Here is a 23,194-nt window from a genome sequence, read left to right as displayed (position 1 = left end):
TGATATTGTAAGATATTTGTGTCAAATACTTACACAACAACAGTTTTACAAAAAGGCACTTTTGAAATACTTTTTTAAGCAAAAATTGATTGCACCTAATTTGAATCCTAATTTAAGTTACATTTACAAATAAATTAAATTAACATAAATGAAAAAGTGCAAACAAAGCACCAACACACGTCTCACTTCTAGGCCAATGAATAACAACAGAGAACTCTGAAAAACAGACAGATGCTGTACTGTACTGTGTTTTTTGTGGCACAGGCTGCATGTTGGATCACTACATGGAACAAAACAAAGCATCTAATGCTGAATTTAATAGCATCATTTTACTGTTAAACAAGGATAAATTACCACACGTCATAAAAAAATATTTTCACTACAAAACATGCTTACTGTATTTGGTCTCGTAAAGCCACCCTCTGAATTTCAGCTCAACTAACCACTGTGGTCTATAAACACTCTTTATTATCAGCCGCAGCAGTAATCTCCTTCTGTGAGTTTTGAGACGTTTGATTATCTTTGTGATCTCTCATAGAGGGATCATATAAGTGTTGATACAGGTGAACCCGCTCCACTAGAGCACCAAAATCAGCCATTTTGAATGGAGTGCGGAACGCGTGCGGTCTGCACGCGCTCAGTTAGCAAAATTGGGAGGTGCTCGAGCATGTGACGCAACACTGCGCTGGGCATTTGAGCAGGGATGGGGACGGCGCGATTGCGTCACCGTCTGCGTCACCCTTGCACGGTGATCAACGCACAGTGACCTTGCTGTGGGGATATGGGTGGAAAAAAACATGTATAAAAAATGATGTATATTACAATAAACAACAGCGCGTAGCCTGGCGGAGGGGCAGGGAAAACCTGGCGGGCTGACAGGCCTATAATACACTAGAGGAAACCCTGTTATGGTTATCCTCTTTAAAGAGCCTGTGTATTATATGATGAATGGGCCTGCCATAGCGTAGAAAGAGGATGATATGCGGTACCCGACTGGGTGGAAACACTGCATACACCTACATTTCCACACCTGAAGGAAACGGTGCAGGTGGCCTGAACACCTTGGAAGGAGACCGTAAGCCCAGAGCGGACTCAGTTTTAGGACCAGAAACTGGATTTCAGCCGCGATAATAACGGACCCATCTCACTTAAGACACCGACTCATCGAGCCCACGTCACCGGGAGGAGGGGGATGGAGGAGCGCTTTTAGGAGGACAGAGAAGACGAGGACAAGAACGTCAAAATTACGACGGGAATAAAGTACAGTTCACTGTCTCCCGGTACCGGGGGAGACCACCGGCCGCTCGTCATGTCGCGTGCCAAGGAGCGGCTGAAAGGCGGGAAGGAGACCAAGGACAGCGTCACTCTGCTGCCCTGTTTTTATTTTGTGGAGGTAAATGATCTGTCTGTCTGTTTGCATGTCTGTCCGCAGAGGTTGACTGACAGCTTCAGCACACAGGTCCCTCCTGTTGTTGTCTGGTTTGTTTTTAGCTGACTGTAGGTGACAGATGTCAGTCTGTCCATCATCAGTAGTCCGGCAGGTAGGGCCACCACAGTCCCCAGACTCAGAAGTCCACCATGGTTCAATGTTTGGTGTTAAATTGTAGAAATGTCTGAGGCAGACTGTAGTCCTGGTGTTGCACTGTAACATCTCCCCTGTTGTTTTTGCAGCCTGTGACTCTGCAGTCTCCACAGGATGTCATCATTTCCTCTGCATACAGGACACAAACATTACATTTCTTCACCTTCAGAGCTGACGAGTTTAGAATGGAGGGCAGGTTTCAGGCTGCACCACTAAACTGTAGTCTTTATCTGTTTAATCATCGGCGTTGAATATTAATGGCCACATGTTGAGGTTTAGTCTGTTCCACCGCTCACTATAATTATTTTTCTCTCCTGGAATAAAGCCTCGCTGCATTTAGTCCATACGCTTTCAGTCTACTGAACATCCCTTTAGTAGGCTTAAAAATGTTATTTTCTTTTAACATTTAAAATGATTATTAATATTATGAACAAAAGGACTCCAGATTATTGTTTCCTGATCAAGTATACACTTTATACATGCATAATAGTCACAATTCAGGAGATCCAGCATCACATGAAGAAAAAAAAATACATCATGCTTTAACTGTTCTGCTTTCTGATTGTGCTTTAAATTAACCTTCAGAATAAACAAGAGTAACACACAGGAATGTCATTTTAAGGATCTTGAATAATCTCTCGAATCTTATTTTCCAAATATTATGAAGCAACTAGTTTGTTGCTGGTGGCATGTGTCAACAAATAAATGAGCAAAAGCACAGAAGACAGAATTCAGATGCAGAAACCCAGATGTTGGAATTATACAAAACTGCCTGTCATGTTGGATCGTTAACAGGAATAATGGGGAATTTTATGTAGAGATGCACTGACTCTGTTTGGTGGGTTGATACCAATTTCTGATTATTGCATAGGTTCAACCTGTCGATACCAAATTTAGCTGATTTTGATTTCTCTCTTGGAAATATAACAGAATACAAAATATACTTTTTTCGTATGCACATCATAAGATATGACATTTTATGGGATGGTTCCATCCAGCCATCTGTCTGTCTGTTTGTGAAGAATTTCTTGTCCCAGCTCTTACTCTGCCACTGTTTAACATAGGAATGTCAAACTACACAGCTGGACACCTCATGTGTTTTCAAGGTCACAGGGTCAAAGGTCAAGGTGGCCCCTTTGTTTAAACCTTGTCTCTGCTCCAGCTTCACATCTAGCAAACATAAAAATGTCAAACCCTTTGTTCCCTAGATTGTACCTACTGACAGGTGTATTATGTATGGTATGTGGAACTCTTGATTAAATTTCTGAAAAACTGTCGTCATCAGCACAGTTAGCATCTGTGTCAGTAAATAAAGCTTTCCTCAGTTTGAGGTTTTCCTAACAAGCTGTTAGCTGTTACTCTAACTATTGTTAAATAGAAACCCTGAGTATGGATGTCCCATTCTAGATTTTTTTTCCTATTCTGAGGCTCACTGCTGTTTGGAAACTTGCTGCTGTTCAGGGGCTTGCTACTGTATGTCAGGCAGCTTTGCTGATTGGTGGCCCGCTGCAGTTGGACAGCTTGTTGCTCGATGCTGTTTGGTTGCTTGCTGTTGTCTCGTGGCTTGATGCTGTTCATAAGGTTCCTGCTGATAAGTAGCTCGCTCCCGTTCAGCAGTTTGCTGAAGTTCGACAGCAAGTGGCTGCTGGTCAGTGGCTCGCTGTTGTTCTTTGGCCCGCTGATGTTCGCCAGCCTATTAATTACTGCTCTTTGGCGAGTTGCTGCTGTTCAACAGCCTGTAGCTTGCTTCTGGTCGGCGGCTCGCTACTATCTGGTGGTCCATTGCTTGATCCTGTTATGAGGCTTACTGTTTGGCGGCTCATTGTTCACTGCTTCAGTGTTTTGGTGCTGTTTGGTGGCTTGTTCTGTGGCATGCTGTTCTTATTGCTGCTGTTTGGTCAGCCCATTGCTTAGTACTTTCCAGCATTTTGGTGTTGCTTAGTGGCTTGTTGCTGTCTGGGAGCTATTCTGTTTGGTGGCCAACTGCAGTTCAACGACCTGCTGCTGTTTGACAGGATGGCTGTTGGTTAGCGGCTTGCTGCTTTCTAGTGGCCCGTTGCTCACTGCTGTTTGTGGTTCACTGCTGTTTGTCGGGCCACTACTGTATGGCCCTGTTGCGTAATGCTACTTGACTACTCATTGCTGTTTGGTTGCTCATTGCTTGCTGCTGTTTGGTAGTCCATTGCTCACTGCTGCTCTGAGGCTCACAACTGTATGGCGGCTTGTTGTCATTGCTTTTTGGAACCTCACTGCTGTTAGTCGGCTTGCTACTGTCTGGTGGCTTGTTGCACACTGCTGTTTTGTGGTTTGCTTCTCTTTTGCGGCCAGCTGCTGTTTTGTCCTTTGTTTATTGCTGTTATGTAGTATGCTGCTGTATAGTGGCCCATTGTCACCTGTAGCTGGCTCCTGGGCAGTAGCTCCTTGCTGTCTGTTGGCCGATTGCTGTTTGGCCGTTTCCTGCTGTTCTGTGGCTTGCTGTTTGGTGGCCCTCTGCAGTTTGATAGCCCCTAGCTCACTGTTGGTCAGCAGCTTGCTGCTTCCTATTGGCCCATTGCTCACTGGTGTTCTGAAGCTTTCTGCTGTTTGACAGCCTGAAGGTTGTTGCTGGTCAGTGTCTTACTGCTGCCTGGTGGCCCGCACTGCTGTTCGGCAGCTTCTTAGCTTTTGGTGGCCCATTGCTCTCTGTTGTTTGGCAACTTGCTGCTGTTTGGTGGTTCGATGTGATTTGGAGATATGCTGTTTATACAGTGCCTATAAAAAGTCAAATGTTTATAGGATTTTATTGCTGTCATAAATTAATAATGGTTAAAATAAAATGGCCTTTTAATAAAAACCTTTTCATGAAAACTTTCTTCAGTGTCAAAGTGAAATCAAATGTCCACAGAGTAAAACCAATCAAATAAAAATGTATGTTGTAAAATAAGTGATTCCATACATATTTACCTCCTTTAAAATTACTGTCCTAATTCAACTCAAAGAAATAATTGTTGAAAGGTACAAGTCAGGGGATGGATACAAAAGAATTTCCAAGGCCCTAAACATCCTCATTTTTTCTCCTTCTGATTTTACTTCACTTTTATGTTCACATTTTGTACGCAGTAACAGATGAGATTTCAAATGTAACAAAATACAATATTCGATGTAAAACATACTAAAGTAAGGGTAAATATATAGATTTAAATGATTGCTTAAAAAGTACAAATTACACAGATTCATATTTATTTACAGTAATGTGACTAAATGTAATTTGTTACTTTCTGCCTTCAGAAAAGAGCATCTTTCTACAGGTAGTGTATCTGTATTAGGTCTGCAACTAACAACTATTGTATTCTGATTTATCTGTTGCTCATTTTTACATTTATTGATTAATCCAAATAACTATCTTTTTCCCAAAATTAAAATCAACATTATTATTTTAAGTAATTTTACCAGTTAACATTTACAGTATACCACAAAAATGTCAACAAATGTGAATAAAACATTACCAAATGTTCTTTAACTTAAACGTAACTTACACTTTTTTTATAATACTTAGAAATTATATTTATTAATTATATGCACTATAAATTCATTTGTCAGATTTAAAAAAAATCAAACAATTGACAAAATTCCTTGCAATAGGGAACAGTTGAAAAAAAATAAAAATAAAACAGGAATTGAAGCAAATCATGATTTTGTTGTAGGTTTGTGTTATAAATGTATTTTCCGTAGGATTTTTTACAGTTTGTTACCAATATAATGCTTGCAGACACTTGTATTATATATATCATATTTTTCTGTAGGAGTGCTAATGTATTTCACAGATATTTATGACATATTTAATCATGCTGATCTGATATAAAATCACATTTAAAAAAAGCCAGGTGTGAGGTATGCAGTAACCTGCCTCTGTCTGCTGGGGACACCTGATTCGTCTGATTTTCTCCTCTGTATATTCAACCACAACAGAAGCTAAAAAACAACCAGAAAGTGAGGTAGACTGCACCATCTGTTTATGTTTTGATCTGACTTCTAAAATCGAAGATTCTATATATTTTTTTAAGATTACAATTATATCAAAACTGGATTTTGAATCTAAAGGGGATTTACATGAAGATTTTTTTTTAACCCCTAATGTCTCACGGAGGTGACTCCTTACCAGCAGAGTTCTCATACTTTCCAGTGAAAGTTTATTTTTTGATAGATTTATTGTTTTTATGTAATTCTACTTATGACAGACTACAATTAATCAACTTTTTGGTTTTTCAACCTGAAATCTTCCCGAGTCTGATCTGGGTCCTGGAGAGGATCCACCCAGTACTGAGACTGAGCAATTCTAGAGAAGCATATGGGAGAAGGATACATCACACAATGATAATGTCCCATGGCTACAGGATCTAAGATTTGAACACAGCAATATCCCAGAACAAGAACCAGTGCACATCACAGTGGCAGACACCCAATACAGATTCTCAGGAATGATGAGTTAGACTACAGCAGGGTCTGAAATGATCCACACCTACTGGCTGAAGAAACTGACTGCTCTTCATGAACACCTAGCAGCACAAATGGACCAGCTGCTAATAGAAGGGACCCACCCAGAGTGGTTGACCCAAGACTGAACAGTACTGATTATAAAAAACTACCCAGAAAGGGGTAATTCCATCCAACTACTGGCTAATCACCGGCCTCTGTACAACATGAAAACTCCTGTCAGGCATCATAGAAGCTAAGATGAATGGGCACATGGGTCAGTACTTAAGCGCAGCACAGAAGGGAATTGGGACCAACACCTTGGTCGCACCAGCTACTCATTGACAGAACTGTAGCTCAAAACTGTAAGACCAAACCTCTGTTATTTGATGCTGTGCAGCTACAAGGATTTTTACTAAAACCTTTTTACTTTTGGACATTTTGTTATGATGTGTAACCATAACAACAACTGTTAAACATGAAGAACCCTGAACTCCAGTCATGGCCAGAACCAAGCAGACTGCCCATAAATCCACCGGAGGTAAAGCTCACAGAAAGTAGCTCACCACCAAAGCCGCCTTGGCCACCCGGTACCGTGGCTCTCAGGGAGGTTCACCACTACCAGAAGTCCACTGAGTTGCTCATCCGGAAGCTGCCCTACTACAAAAGCTCCTTCCTGCCCATAGCCATCAGCATCAATAACAACTCTTAATTGAAACCAGGATTATGAGCTACAATAACATTTTATTTCCCGTTGGGTTTAATAAAGTACTTTTGAATTGAATTGAATTGAATTGAATTTAGTGGTGTAAAAGACAGGTCATCATAACTAAAGGTATTGAAATACCTGAAGGCAACATTGCAGATGTCCAAGACAGCTACAATTACCTTGGAATCCCGCAGATAAATGATAACCAGGATGAGGTCGCAAGTCCAACACCCTGTGACTGTACACTAAGTGAAAGGAAGGAGGCAAAGCACAAGTGAGTATAAGAGCCACTATACAGGATGAAACAACCGAGACAGTGGAGTACATCAGAAAGAAAGCCCCCAAAGATGATCTGCTAATTGAATGTTTCAGACAGCAGAAACCCAATGTGGAAGAGGAGAAACAAGAGGAACCTTTAGAAAGATAAAATCCTTCTCAGCATGTACCACTGTCAGACTGAGGAAGTGACAGATATCCACAAATCCTACCACTGGGTAGAGAGGAGTGGACTGAAGAACAGCACATAGACACTAATCATGGCAACACAAGAGGAGTAGAGGCCAGGCTCTACTATATCAGACAGGACCCATGATGCAGGCGATGTAAAGATGCTCCTTGAGTACAGCACATAATAGCAGGAAGTAAGATGCAGGCAGGCAAAGTGTACATGGAATGCCATAACCATATGGCTGAAATGTTGTACAGGAACAGCTGTGCTGAGTATGGACTGGAGGTCTTAGTCTAAGTGGGAGACTCCACCAAGGGTGGTGGAGAATGAAAGGACTAAGATACTATGCAACTCCCAGACCCAGACTGACAAACAGGTGATGGCTAAACAACCGGACACTGTGGTCATCAACAAGCTACAGAAGAAAGCAGTGGTCATAAATGTAGCAATCCCAGGTACATCAGGAAGAAGGAGCATGAATAGCTGGACATATATCAAGAGCTGAAAGTTTAAAAAGAGAAGTTGTGGAAAGTCAAGGCCTCAGTGGTGCCAGTGATCATAGAAGCACTTTATGTTGTGATCCCCATACTGGAAGGACGGCTTCAACAGATCCCAGGAACAACTTCATAGATCCCTGTCCAGAAAAGCGCAGTCCTAGGAACAGTGAAGAAACTTCGCATAACGCTCAAGCTCCCAAGCTTCTGGTGGAGTAGCTGAGTTTGAAGTGAAGTAGAACGACCCATGTGGGGAAAAATAGGGGTAACTGGGTGTTTTTCTTTTTCTTTTTTTTTACCTAAATGAAATAGTGGTGGATGGGGGGAATACACTCAAGGGGATGGAGGTGGAGGGTGGTTACAATTAGGGTTAGTATACTGGCACTTTTTTTCCTGCTTTTTGAGACCTGCCTTTAGCAGCTCAACAAAAACCATACAGTAGATTTGTTTTTCTGCCGGCTCATCAACAGGTCTTGTCTGCATATTTAATTTGCTGTTAAGCCAAAAAGACCTTGCACTACAAACAAACCACCATTTTATTGTCCGCTAGCTGGAAGTACATCCATACGTTTGATCCCTTAAGTCTTTGAAAACCTTTATAACCTGTTCTAAAAAGCTCTGCTTTTTCTGCTATGACATTTTAAAAGTGCAGCTCAGACAGAGCTGATGGGAACTTGTCTAATGTACTCAGTGCAGACTGGTGGTGTGGGGGAAAACTGTTATTATTTCAGCTGAAGTGTTTAAGAAATTGTAAAATAAATTTATAAAAATTGTCAACTCAAAAATATTGACAAATATTGATGAATTATCATAATCTATGTCATCAATTACGCTAACTATTTGCAGCAGCTATAATCCATACCTCCATATACAATATGTTTTACCGTTTTGTGCACTGGTTTTGACCAAAGCATGTTGCAGAAATTTTATTCAAATCTCAGGAAATTGTGTCACTGACTTGTGAATATGCAAAGACAGAAGCAGAGAGGAAGACAAGTTCAATGTAGTGGGTGTATAAAACACCATTCCTACTTCACACCTCTGACTTGCTTTTATATTTGTGCTCCATGTTATATACTTGTGTTGTTTTGTATTTTTTTATTTATTTAAGCACATTTGTTTGTATACAGTAATTTGAATGAATTGAGATATTTTGTGCTCTAGCTTTCAGTATGCACATTTTCTAGCAGATTTTTTATTAGCATGACGTTTTGCATGTTTTTCTGTGTCATGTTCTCATCAGTAGTGTCAGTTTAGTCTGTGTTTCTACAATCAATCTTTTTTACAGAACAGATCTTGTTAGTATTGAGTGATTTCGTATATTTTTTACATGCTTTAGGCTGACAACATTTCAATATAATCATTATTTCTGCTCTCTTTTGGTTCTGTCCTCTTGTGTTTCTCACACACTGCCACACCATCCTACCCAATAACTGGCTGCTAGGCAACGTGGCCCTGTAAGTGGGGTTTATTTTTATATCTATGTGCTCAGGGTTACAGACATTCTGAGGAGAAATAGCATTCTTACTTCAGCCTGTTCTACTCTGTGCACAGTTGGTTCATATATCTTTAACGTCATCATTAAGCTGTGGCTATAATCTAGCATTTTTTTAAAATACAATTGAGTTGTTGTTTCCATGTGTGTATGCTGGTACGGATGGCTTTAGCCTAGTGGTAGATAAGAGTGGGGGTTATAATCTATTTTTTCATACATTGCAATGAGGATATGAAGGAGTCGGGATTGATTTAAAAATGTCTAAAATTTATTATTCTATTTTAATAATGTCATTTTGAGGAACATAAAAGCTTAAACTCTGAAGTGCAGAAGTGTGGTGCCTGGACAGTTTATGGTGTAGATACCACAGAAACACAACACACAAGAGACACCTACTGCACTGAAAGACAGTTTTGGAAGTATTTTGACTTTAGTGAAATTCTTGGGAAAATGACTTCCACTGTAAGGAAGTTGTGTACACATTTCCACCCAGATGAGAAAAAATGCTGGTTGTTGCCACCATTGCTTATGGTGGTATCTGAGATGCAACTGCTCACAGTTAGTTGACAAGTGGTAACTAGTCACCAGCAGTCACTGGAATATCTTAAAAATGTCTGCATGGGTTCACAATAAAGAATAATAATTAAAACACTAGTCCAGATATACCTGTCTTCATTTCTAATGTGTACTCCAATAAAGTCAATCAGAAATGTGGAGCAGCTGCCATTTAGGGTACAAAGTGGGCCAAGGTTGGTACAATGTGGGTGGTGGACAACACTAATTTGCATGGTGTAGAACAATGATTCCCGACCTTGGTCCTTAAGTAACACTGTCCTGCATGTTTTAGTTGTTTCGCTGCTTTTACAAACCTGATTTGAATGAGTGAGTGATTAACAGGCATCTGCAGAACTTGAGGACTTGCTGAAGAGCTGGGAAACAGAAAGCGGGTCAGATAGCTTTAATATGTGATGAATGGACATCTGTTGCCATAGAATCTTATGCCCCTGTAGTCAGCATTTTGACTCTTTGTTCTTTTAATTTCCAAAATCTGTCATGATGTGGAGTGACGAAAGCGAACCCAGAGCGCTGACTCATATTAAACAAACAATAATTTATTAAATAAAGAAACACAAAACAAAAGCTGACGTGGCAGCAAACAAAATAAAGAACAAACTAAAACTAACCTAAACGGAGACGGGGACAAGCGGGACAGAAAAACAACAACCAGGAACAAACGGCAAGACAAGAGGCAAAACAACAACAATGGACCAGCGGAGTATAGACAGAAATGACCGGGTTTTAAAGTGCTGAGGATAATCAGGTAAGTGGAGACAGGTGACATGATTAGCAGGCTTTGACAGGTGTAAGTGGGCGTGGCAGGAATGCAGAGAGAGAAATAGACTGAGGAATGAGAAAGTGAAAAACAAGAAAACAGAAACTAAACACAAACCAATAAACTAAAACAGAAATAAAACAAAACACAGGAAAAAACCCAAATCACCACAAAATCTTGTTTGAATGTAACAGGGTTTCCCCCAGAAAATAGGCTAAGCCGGTGATAGGTGGCTGTTCGCTGGCCGATTGCCGGCTGACCGTCGACCTACCGCCGACCTACCGCCGACCTACCGCCGACCTAACGCCGACCTAACGCCGACCTAACGCGATTTAGTAAAAAAAAGATTAAAGTTACAAGAAAGTTGAAAATATGGCTATTTATTATGTGATATCGTAAGATATTTGTGTCCAATATTTACACAACTACAGTTTTACAAAAAGGCACTTTTGAAATACTTTTTTAAACAAAAATACAATTAAAATAAATTCAAATTATTTGCACCGAATTTGAATCCTAATTTAAGTCACATTTACAAATCAATTTAATTAACATAAATGAAAAAGTGCAAACAAAGCACCGACACACGTCTCATGTCAAGGCCAATAATTCACAACAGAGAACTCTGACAAACAGACAGATGCTGTACTTTACTGTGCTTTTTGTGGCACAGGCTGCATGTTGGATCACTACATGGAACAACAAAACAAAGCATATCTAATGCTGAATTTAATAGCATCATCAGTACAAAACATGCTTACCATATTCAGTCTTGTAAAGCCACCTGCTGAATTTCAGCTCAACTAACCATTTTTGGTTAAACCCACTCATCCCATGTTTATTACTGTGGCTCTGACAACATGCTAACTCCAGGTAGCTGAAGGAGGCTCAGTCTCAGGGCTCATTAGAGTCCCGCAGGGCTCCGTGAACAGCGAGCGGACCTGAGCACACGGTGGAGGCGTTTATACTTGGCGCTTACGTTGGTGCAGTATTCTCCGAAAAGACGGGGGGCAGTATGCTACGTAATCAGTGGAAATATGGTAAAAAAAAAAAAAAAAAGAGCAGATTTTCTGGCTGTGAGATTGTTTAAACCTAAAGCATTCAGTTTGACTTTAATTGATTTTTTTTTTTTGCTTTACTTGTGATTCGCCCATCATAAGACTAATATTTCTTCCCTCTGTGGTCTATAAACTCTCCTTTGTATCAGCTGCAGCAGTAATCTCCTTCAATGAGTTTTGAGCCGTTTGATTATCTTTTTGATCTCTCATAGAGGGATCATATAAATGCTGATACAGCCGAACCAGCTCCGCTAGAGCACCGAAATCGGCCATTTTGAATGGAGCATGGCATGCGCGCGGTCTGCACGAAGTTAGCAAAATTGGGAGGTACACGACACCGCGCGGGGCTTTGCGCAGGGGCCGGGACAACACGATTGCGCCATTGCTCCAATATGCCGCCCTATTTTTAAATATATCTGAGGAAGTAGATTCCAATTAAAGGCCTATCACCTTTCATTCCAGAGCTTCGAACCTAGATCTAACTAGCAAAGGACTTGTAGCTGTTACAGCTGACAGTAGCTCATTACTGTAACTCATTGTAGTAATGAGTTGTAGCTGTTTTGGTCAAACCTGGAAAATTCATGAAGTATTTTGGAAACAAACTGACACAGTTGCCTACGAATATTTAATAGCAATATTTTAAACAAACATCTTGTATAATCTGTTAGAGCTCAGAACAAATGTTTTGTAGAGCAGGGTTTCCTCCAGTGCATTATAAGCCTGGTGGGCCGCCAGGCTTTGATGACCCGGCCGCCCGGCTAAGCTTCGCTTGTTTATTATAAATATGTCAGTTTTTATACATGTTTTTTTCCACCCGCACCCCCAAAACAGCTACCTTTATCTACCTCACCGCGTGAGGGGACGCGCGCCAACAGTGATGCAATCATGTTGTCCCCGCCCCTGCGTGTGTATGGCATGATTTTTGGGCCACCAGGTTGAGCGCGCGAGCAGTTTGTCAGGGTTGAGCAATCTGTGCGCTCAACCTGGTGGCACAAAAATCACGCCATACATAAGCATCAAGTATAAAGGTCTCCACCGCACGCTCAGGTCTGCGCGCTGTTCGTGGAGCCCCGCGCGTCTCCAATGAGCCCTGAGGCCTAGCCACCTTCAGCTACCTCTGGAGTTAGCAATAAACATTATCGGGTTTAACCAAAAATGGTTAGTTGAGCTAAAATTCAGTGGGTGGCTTTACAAGACCGAATATGATAAGCATGTTTTGTACTTAGTGAAAATATTAATATGAGATGTGCTAATTTATCCTTGTTTAACATGTTACGGTCCTAGTACTCCCCCCAGCTCCGTTTACTTTAGGACTTTTCTCTTTGATTGTTTTTGGGAATAGAGCCACAACATTAGGCTTTACTTGAGACTGAGAACGAGTAACAACACAAGTAGGGAAAACTCCTGGAAATTCCCTTTGCAGGGCCTCATTCTCAGAAGAATGTACAGGAGAATCTGCAACCTAGATTTAGCGGGGAAGAAGGTACATCATGTACCTTCTTCCCCGCTAAATCATTTCCCAATACACCTGGTATAGGCAAACTGGACACCACCCCAACTTGAACCACACCTGTCACTAACAATGACTGCAAATAAATTTGATAAAGAGGAACAGATTTAAATTCAGACACATCATTGTTTACCCCTTGAATAAGATCACACACTCTCAAAGAGCTAGAAGGAGGAAGAGTCACATTATTCACCACCGAGAGTGATTGAGCAGCACCAGTATCTCGCAGGATAACTGCTTCTGGACGCATTCCTCCCTGTTGCTGATCAGACATCTGCGATGTCTTAAATGCTCTTGATGGTTTTGGGAAACCGCTCCCAGCCCCCATTTCCTTCTGTAGTTCATAACTAACACACTTGCTCCCTCTTCTCACTGAGCACTGATGAGGGAGCTCAAAATCATTAGCCATAACAGCAGCCTTCTGAATATCCTCAACCTTTTGATCTTCGAGGTAATTCTTCACCTGAAAAGAAACACTGCTTTTAAAATCTAGGCCTACCTGGCAACGTCGGTTCAGAGCTCCCAGAGAAGTTAGCAGTCTGTTGAGACAGGCCAGCCCAAACGATCCATCATCACCGTAGATGTTCGGTTCAATTGTTTTTTTTTTCTTCTTGTGTAGATTTTCTCTTTTCTAAAACAAGGACAGACCTCCAGTCCATACTCAGCACAGCTGTTCCTGTACAACATTTCAGCCATATAGTTATGGCATTCCATGTATGCTTTTTCGTTTTCTGTGCGTTTCCTCGTCCCGTCTACTTTTAATTTTAGTCCTGTTGTTTTCCGCATTGCTGACTTCATCAGATTGTTGTTTAGAACCAAAACTTTATCGTTAACAAGTTCTTAGTTTATTTCAGCGGTCAACATTGACGTTCATTTAGTAAATCAGTGAAATAAGTAACAGTCCGAGCCTTTATTAAATTCCCCTGTGTCGTCTTCGTGAGACCGACTCTTCACCTCCAGCCTGCCCATTAAACCAGCTTCGAATGGTCATCCCAGAGTCGTTCACCTGCCTGCTAAAGACGAGCTGCCGACTGTTTGGACCAACGGAACCGGCCGAAGGTTCGACTCAGCTCCCGCTGACAGAAAGTACCCTGGAGACGACATCTGCCAGTCACCTTCCTCCCGCCGTGGCCTAAAGGTTCCCGACTGGTACCGAGAGACAGCGGCAAGACGGATCCTTCCCTTGGTAGGAAAAACCCTCTGAACCATTTGCTGGCTAACTTCTGGTGGTGCTCTGTGCTGGTCGATAAGAGTTAGTTTCACTCAGGTGGCCAAATTAACAATAATAATCATCATTTCCATTACGCAAAGTTAATTCCTCAAACCCTCTCTGCCTCAAAATCTTAGCCTCTTAGATTTGATCAGACTTTCTTTTTAACCTTCATGTCATTATAACGCCTCAATCAGTATCTTATTACCATATTCAAACGTGCAATATTTTCATAACCTGCCAGAACTTGTGTTATATTTGTCTGTTCAATAAATGTCACATAAATAGTGCAAAAAACTTAATTCAGTTGTGCGTGTGTTTTGATACGATTATGATTTTAGTCCAAAGTGAAGGACTCATGATTTAGGGTAATTAAATGTTGAGACTGATAACTAAACTTATAGATTTATGTAATATTCCCCTCTTTTGAGAGGTTGGTGCCCCGTAAAATTATAACTTATGAATTATTAATAATTCATACGTCTCACTTAGTTTTGGTCATTTTCTATATCCTGCTCAGGATCAGTCAGGTAAATGTTATAAAATATATCCTGATGCATGCTCAAAATATGCTTCCAAAAATATGGATCTGAATCTGTCTCTTGTTATTATTTTGGCTGGAAGGGAGACAGACAAAATGTGATTGTGTTTCCAGTAATCCTTCTCTAAAAAATAATGGATCACATAGTTCATCAACAAAAGTCCTCATTGTCTGTCCCAGACACAGTTTTTTTAATTATTATTATCTCCATCTCTGCCTCTGAGCTTCTCCTTCCATCATCTCTGGGCCTGAGCCTCCAACAGAAGCTGGAGCTCCACGTTCAAAAATCGCCTCATTTTTTGACTCAAACACAATAAAACTGACTAAATTTAACACTAAACACACCACACTACACCCTAACTATAAAACCCAAACACGATAAATATCACAAAACTTATAACTAACTCCCGGGCTCGCTGCTTTTTTTTCTTTCTTGTTTCTTGGCACCGCCGAACTTCCTTTAATTTTTGCGCCTCTTTCTTCTTCTTCCTGTAGATTTTTAGTCACTTGACAGATAACATTGAGCCTCCGTCAGATTGGAGAGGAGGGGGAGTTTTTTCATTTGGATGGGTTGGGGGTGAGATAGGACAGAAGATGGGGGAGTTTTCTCACGGAAACTCCCGTTTTGGTGCTTCTTGCTCTAACGAGCTGCAAATATGACGATGATTTTCAAAAAAATATATATATATGTTGTGAATTATTTATCATGACTCTTGTTTTCTTTGGCCTATCAAGATAATTTAAAAACTGGCGTAAAGCTTGAAGTCTGGACTTTCGACACAAATTTAAATGAAGTCTTTGAGAGGGCAGATCTTTCCCGTTAGAGTGTTTTAAATCGGTCATGTGAGTTGGACGCGCCGGCGCGTCCATGGACTCAGAAGAGTTAAATCAGTCATACCTGTCTTAATCCATTTGAAAAAGGAGGGATGGAAAGCAGAATAAAGCATTAGCCTCGCTACATGCAGTTAGCCAAGCCTTGTTGCTAAACCAGGTCCTAGAAAAAGACCGAGTGTACTGTTTCCCTCTGTCTTTGAACTTTATGACAGATGGCTGTGACGTCAGCCCTGTGGCAGGAGGGTGGTGAAGAGGAGCTACTGCGCATGTACAACTTTTAACGGGAGTCTATGGACAAAGATTTTTGCGCCCCGCGGTGGTAATACGTCATCAATTAGACAACGTTGATGAACGAAACAACTTTAAGTTTCAAAAATATGCATACATATATTTCAAAATATTTTTATTTTATTATTTCATTTCAATTTTTTTATGTCTTATTCACGGTAATGTGGTGAGTGGTGGGGCGGCGCCGTTGCGCCCTCTATTGGCCAGCCGTGACTGTCTTTCCCGCTGGTGAATGGAATCAGGTTTAACACACACCAATCATCTCTTGTGCCTGAGAAAACGTAATTGTTATTTCGTAATAACAACATAAATAACTTGAGATCTCCAGAAAACCGTCAGAAAAAGTTTATGAGGAACATATCCGCTCTCGGCTTCCATACTAAACATATTGTTATGTCTGCCCTAACTACTTTGGACACAAAGACTTAACATTATCACTGGTACTACCCATGGGCCTTCATGAAGGCTTATCCCAAACTGTTCTACTTCAAATTTTAAATGGGTAATTTTCCTGTCAGTTATTAAACAAACTCATTCTGCGGATCCTTTGACTCAGCTGTGCCTTCTGTCCTGACAGTGAAGTACTAACCAATGAGAAAACTCCTTACATTTTCCACCAGGAGATGAAATTAATCTGATTTGATAACAATATATTCATGAATTAAAAACGGTTTCTTGTTCAACTACAAAGTAGTTTACAGAAAATAAAATAAATGAATGAAAAATAAGAAAAATTACATTGGAAAATATATTTTATATAAAATAAATATTAAATTAAAACTTTGAATAAAATATTTGCTGACTTATTGGGCCTTTTCTGAAGGTCTAGAAGGCTCTAAGGGGTCCCCTCTGCATTAAGAACATGTTTTCAATTTATAGCAGAACTTACAATGACTAAACCAGACTAAACCAACGTTTCTTTCCTCAGAGAACCCCTTCCTGTGCCAACAGAAAAACTGTGCCTCCCTCCCTTGTAGCAAAAGAACGATTTATTATTTTTTCATTGTCTTTGTTGGTAACATATTCCAGGTAATTTTTCTTTGCAATAAAATGAACACCCAGTCCCTTGATCACTTGTAACAGCTGGTTACAGATGTTTTTGTGCATGAGTTTAGGACACTTCTCACAGCACTGATGAGACCTGAAACTGTTAGTGTTAGGTCAGTCTGAGTTTAGCAGTTTGTCTTTTGGCAATCAAAAACTTTTCTATCCCTTTCTGTCCAATTTAAATCCATTTGAACACAGGCAAGTTCCTCACAATCACAAAATTGTATGTATAGGAAAGATTTATTGTTTGTATTCTAATTTCACCTCGAGTGGTAGTGTGGGCTACAGCCATGGGTGCCTGATTATCTAACAAAATGGGGGAGCAAATTTGGGGATGTAATTGTTTCTAACTAAGAACAAGCAATGGTCCAACTAAAGAAGCATGCATAATTAGTGTAATGCCCAGGGCCCTCTTGAAAAAAATAATTTTAATCTCAGTGAGTTTTTTCCCGGGTAAATAAATTTTAATTAAGTGAAAATATTCCAGATCACTTTCATGCAGGAGACTGGGTTCAAAAATCCTCAAGGCTATTATTTATCTTTAAAAAGCTAAAATCTTAGCCATCCTCCTCTGCTGTTTCTCCACAAGAAATACCTGTAGTGGAATGAATAACTGCCACTGAATCTGCTATTAAGAACAACAACTTGGCAGAAACAGAGGCAGAACAACTCTGCCTCTGCTGAGTGACGGTAAAAGTGACCCTGTTCAGTGCCAAGGTTTGTGCTTTCTGAGTGCTTTTAGTTATTAGATGATTTCTCTACCTAAAAATGTAGTTTTGTTGCACAACTGATTTGTAAACCTGGTGTTTTGATTTAACTCAAGTCATTTTGAAGTTTTTGTTTCAAGCAACTTATAAGAAACTGTTTACAAAAAATCTGTTGTTGGAGGTTTTAGAGTGCTAGAACAAGTTGTTATTTAAGCTACTGTTGCCTTTCTATTATCTCCAACCAGTCTGCCCTCTGACATCTGACATCAACAAGGCATTTCCATCCACACAAAGGCTGCTCATTGAATATTTTCTCTTTTAATGGACCATTTTCTGACAAAGAGATCGTTGTAGGTTAAAGTTCAGCAGCCCATTTGGCACCAACCATGACACAATCAAAGTCACTTGAATCCTCCTTTTTTTCCTGTTCTGATGCTTGCTTTGAAATTCAGCACATCGTACTCACCACGTCTAGATGCATAAATGTATTGAGTTGCTGCCATGTGATTGGCCGATTAACTGTTAGTGTTTTTCTTCAATGTAAAGCCTGTTAAAGATTTTATCCTTCACAATTATTGAAGTGTAGGAAGTTAAAACTGCAGTAAGTCTGCTCATAAGGGTGTGCAGGGTGACGCTATGACTTTTTTAGATCAAAGTGTGCATCAGTTCTAGATTTGCTGGTTCAATCTTGAGCCCTCAACATGATGTAAAGCATGTCCAGGTAAAACACTAAATCTTAGCTGGGTCCTGTTTGCAAACCAGTTCTTTGCATTGCAGCTGATATATAAGCTAATAGGTGTGCAAGTGTGTGAGTAAAAGGGTAACGGAGAAACAACTGAACATATTTAGGCTCTCCTGCATTATATTATATCTGTCTGTATTTAGGCTCAATGATGCAGGTCTATGAAGCAGCAAAAATGCAGTCACATTATCAATGCATCCCAAAGTGTAACTATTAACAGATTTTTTTTTTTTCAATTGTAAAGTCATTTTAATATCTTCTCTTAATGCTGTAACACTCGCATGGACAAGTACATACTTAGCAGACGCACAGGAAGACTGGGCCTGGTGTTTTACAGAAGTACCCTTATGAGTATCATTTTTAAAACCGCTCCTGAGTAGCAGGATGACATAAGTAAATTGATTATAGTTAAGGCTTATGAAGTCTTTCAATAGAAAGTTAAAAGCTTAGCATACAAGAAATGCATATTGCCCTTCGTCAGGATTTAGGTTTAGTTTGAGTTATTTTTTAGTTTATTATGTTTATTGTTTCTGCATTTCTGTTATTTTTTGGATTGTTCCTGTGTTTAGTTTTATGTTAGTTGTTTAGGTTTGCTCCCTGTGCCCTCTGGGTCTTCTGTCACTATTCACCTGTCCTCAGCTCAGTACCTCCCTTACAAAAAAATCCCATGAAATTCACATGTGATCACATGGGAATCACATGTGATTCCCATTTTCCACATGTGGTTCACATAATCCACACAAAAATCACGTTTTCACATGTGATTCCCATTTTCCACATGTGGTTCACATAATCCACAAAAAAATCACGTTTCCACATGTGATTCCCATTTTCCACATGTGGTTCACATAATCCACAAAAAAATCACATATTTCCACATGTGATTCCCATTTTCCACATGTGGTTCACATAATCCACAAAAAAATCACGTTTTCACATGTGGAAATGTGGGAATCACATGTGATTCCCATGTGATCACACGTGTTTTTCATGGGATTTTTTTGTAAGGGCTGTCAGCCTGCCACACCCATCTGCACCTGTCCTTCATTTGTAATCAGTCACCTGTGTTCACTTCCATATAACCTGGATCTGAGCTTCCAATTCTCACTGGCTCATTGTTGCTTTCATGCTTTGTCCAGGTTTCCTTGTGTGCCCTTCTTGCGTCCCTCTCAGCCTGTACACTTTTGTTGTTTAGTTTTTGCTGCCACATCAGCGTTTTTGTTTTTGTTTCTTTTTAAAAATAAATTAGCTTTACTCTAGAGCTCCTTGTGTGTCTCTTTTTTGGGTTGAAATTCTCCAACCACCTTTCATTCCTGAATTTTAAACTAAAATGATCTTATTTTCAGAAATGATAGTGTTGTATCTATGTTAGGCAAGTCTAAGATGTAAATTTCAAATCTTATGATACTGTGAGTTGTCACACTCAGAGTAGTTGTGAATGAATCTCAGATACAAACACATCAAATTGTAGCTCAATATGAGCAAAACTGACAGTTATAGCCATTTTTTGAAAGCCATCTTGAATTGGGTTGACTTTAAAAGTTAATCAGTGGTAGATAGTCATACAGTTGGTATGCATGGGTCACACTTTGGTGCACACCACTCTTGTTTGTAGGGAGGCCTAATTTGTCAGCTGATAACTTGTTTTTTAAAAAAAATAAAAAGGCATATTTTACTGTTGTTATCATCCAATCAGAATTGTAAACAGTAACCCACATGCCATGTGTCAGAGAAAAAGTCTGATAAACTCCCAAACATTTTCTCTCTTAAACAAACCAAGGTGTTAAGGTCTTTTATTAATTTGACCTTGATTTGATGCAAAATAAAAAGCAACACAGAACTGAGTAACAAAAATAAAAGCTAAATAAAATATGAAACACTCACCCTGTTTCTTAGCGGGTTGAGTGGTAGATGTGAAAAAATTATGCTTTATCAGGGATAGTGAATAAATACACAAATAGCTGCTATCAGTGGGACCAAGAAGTTTTTTATACAGTGAATTTCAATTCAGCACATAGGTCTTCAAGCTTCAGAGTGTTATTCTGAACCAACCATACTTTATTTCATGTAAAATGCTTAAATAGTATCTTCCTCTGCTTCTTTTCTGTCGAGATTGTCAGCAAAATACAGTTAAAATGTGTGCCTGCCTCTAGATGGGACCGTTGTTTCTTCATGATAAATGGCTTGAATATGACTTAAAATGAGTTTAGAAATGAATTTTGTTTGATCTAAGCTGGTGAATTTAAATTATTGACAGTTGTGCCTCTATACCTTTTGCTGATGTTAGTTTCACACTTTTCAGTTCTTTTGCATAGATTTATTAGATCAAATTGTTGTACAAAAATTTAGATTTTTATGGCAAAATAAGGACTTCCTTGCTACTTTCCTTGACTCTTTACCTTTGCACAAATCATTTAAAATCATAAATAGTTTTTTTTTACTCTGAGTGGAAGCTCAAAAAACATAATATTTTTATTATTATTGATAAGAATAATAGTTGATAATGATGATAAGACCAATCTTATCATTGTCATCTAGAGGAACCCACTAAAATGAATGTGTCATTGGAAATCAGATTAATTGAATTCTTGCAATTGTGGTGTTTATACTGACTTATAAATATTTAGTTTAGGTATTCTTTACAAAAATAAACACACTATAAAAAATTTATTTCCTTATTTGGAATATTTTACTAGAACAGTGTGAGGACTTTTCTTGTGTTTTGATTGAATTTTGGTTCTTTCCTGCAGCTCCCCATCTTGGCTTCCTCAGTTGTCAGTCTTTATTTCCTGGAGCTGACGGACATTTTCCAGCCAGTGCATTCTGGGTACAGTTGTAATGACCGCAGTCTGTCACTCCCCTACATCCTACCCAGACAGGAAGTCTGCCCTCTACCTTTGCTCTTCAGCTTGGCCTTTGCTGTTCCAACTGTGACTGTAAGTTAGCCTTCCCCTTTTCAGCCTCACACTAACATTTGCATTCATGGTAAAGTCTCTGTTTTAATGCTTGTTTTTACATAATCAGACCTAAAAATATCTTCTGGTTCTTACCCGGTTCTAAAATGAGGTCAATACAACCTTTAGTGAAGATGCAATGATCATGCGATGGATGGTAGTAACTGAATAAAGCCAACAATGCAACCTTGGGAATTTCATACAAGAAAATATTTTAAATGGATTTTGAGTAAATTTTTTTATAATTCTTCCCTCAGCTGCCCTTACCTGTTGGTGTTGCCACAGCTAGTGAACATGCATGGGCGATTTGGCAAATGTTTTATGCCAGATGCCCTTCCTGACGCAACCTGGGCATGAACCTGTAGCCTCACGATTACGAGACCAGCACTGACCACTGACATACCGCAGCTCCCTGACATATTGTTGTAATATACACAAAAACACACATAGGTTTGCTGTACCAATGAAGACTGAAGATAATATACCATCTATACAAAGTATTTATTTAAAAGATTTACTAAGATTACAACCCCAATTCTGAAAAAAAAATACAAACTGAATGCAATGACTTTCGAATCTCATAATTCGAATCCCATATTTTCTTCACAATGGAACATAGTAAACATATCAAATGTTTAAACTAAGAAATTGTAAAACGGAAATTATAATGGAAATTAAAAATTTGATGACAGCAACACATTTTAAAAATATGGGCTAGGGCTGTAAAAATAAGTGGTAAGAATAGGAAAACATCAGGTCGGTTGACTATGGTGGCCATCTTGAATTGGACTTGATGTTACTGTTTGATTTCTCCTTTTGGTGGTGAGCATCCATCCATCAATTTTCTTTACTCCCTTTTCTGTTCAAAGCTGTAAGGAGCAAGTGCCTATCTCCAGCAGTCACTGTGCAACAAGTAGGGGACACCCTGGACAGGTTGAAAGTCCATCACAGGGCCACATAGACACAAACAAGACAAACATTCACATGTTAGCTTCATTGGTAATTCTAAATTGTCACTAGGTGTGAGTAAGCATGTGAATGCTTTTCTGTTTCAGTCATCTCTGTGTCCCTGTGATGGACTTGCGGCCTGCTGGAAATAGCCACCAGCTACCCTGCAACCCTGAATGGAAAAGAAAATGTAATAATAAAAATAATAATAATAGGAAATTGAAAAAGGTTTACCAAGATACACATTGAACATAAAGTGTCAGGTGCTTTGGCACTATAGCCACATCCTTTGTATGTGTCAGGTAACCAGCTGGAATAAAAAGGAGTGATAAAATTTTCCAACCACAATCTTGAAATCAGCAGCCAAATAATAAATAAATACATTTTTTGGTAAGACAGAATTTTAGTATTTTAAGTCATTTTTTTGATAAGCAAACATGTCAAATACATTTTATTATCAAGTGGGCTAAAAATCAGCATTTTGAGACCTAGTTTTTTTTTGTTTATTGTCCTTTTTCCTGTAGATCCTGATAGGAGAAGCTGTCCTGTACTGTTATCTGTCCAGGAGGTCATCGTCAACACAGACTGAGGCCAACATTAATGCTGCAGGATGTACTTTCAACTCCTACATTCGCAGAGCTGTACGCTTTATAGGTGGGAGGACAAATGCCATGTTTGCCTGATCACAAACATATTTTCATTGTCTTCAAAAACACATGAATACAAACACTTAGGTCAAGTGGCTCAGGGTTAAAAGTGGCATGAAAAACAATGGTTTTTACTGACAGCATGAAGTACATGTCATGGCAAACAGGATAAACAGAATAAAGCAAATATTTCAA

The 23,194-nt window shown here is 39.5% G+C and overlaps 1 protein-coding gene across 1 annotated transcript in view; it reads left to right on the top strand.

Moving 5' to 3' along the window:
* The first annotated feature begins 896 nt into the window (after positions 1–896).
* LOC108248240 (2-lysophosphatidate phosphatase PLPPR4-like) overlaps positions 897–23,194 on the top strand; it is a 112,134-nt gene continuing 89,836 nt past the window's right edge. Inside the window, exons 1-3 of the mRNA XM_017436870.3 lie at positions 897–1,393; positions 21,201–21,386; positions 22,877–23,006. Coding sequence (XP_017292359.1) covers positions 1,310–1,393; positions 21,201–21,386; positions 22,877–23,006 — 400 coding nt within the window. The 5' untranslated portion in view covers positions 897–1,309. The remainder of the gene's footprint in view (positions 1,394–21,200; positions 21,387–22,876; positions 23,007–23,194) is intronic.

Source organism: Kryptolebias marmoratus, linkage group LG20 (genome assembly GCF_001649575.2).
Source record: "Kryptolebias marmoratus isolate JLee-2015 linkage group LG20, ASM164957v2, whole genome shotgun sequence".
NCBI lineage: Eukaryota > Metazoa > Chordata > Actinopteri > Cyprinodontiformes > Rivulidae > Kryptolebias > Kryptolebias marmoratus.
Note: the sequence above shows the minus strand (reverse complement) of the source record. Positions and strands in the feature narration are given on the sequence as shown.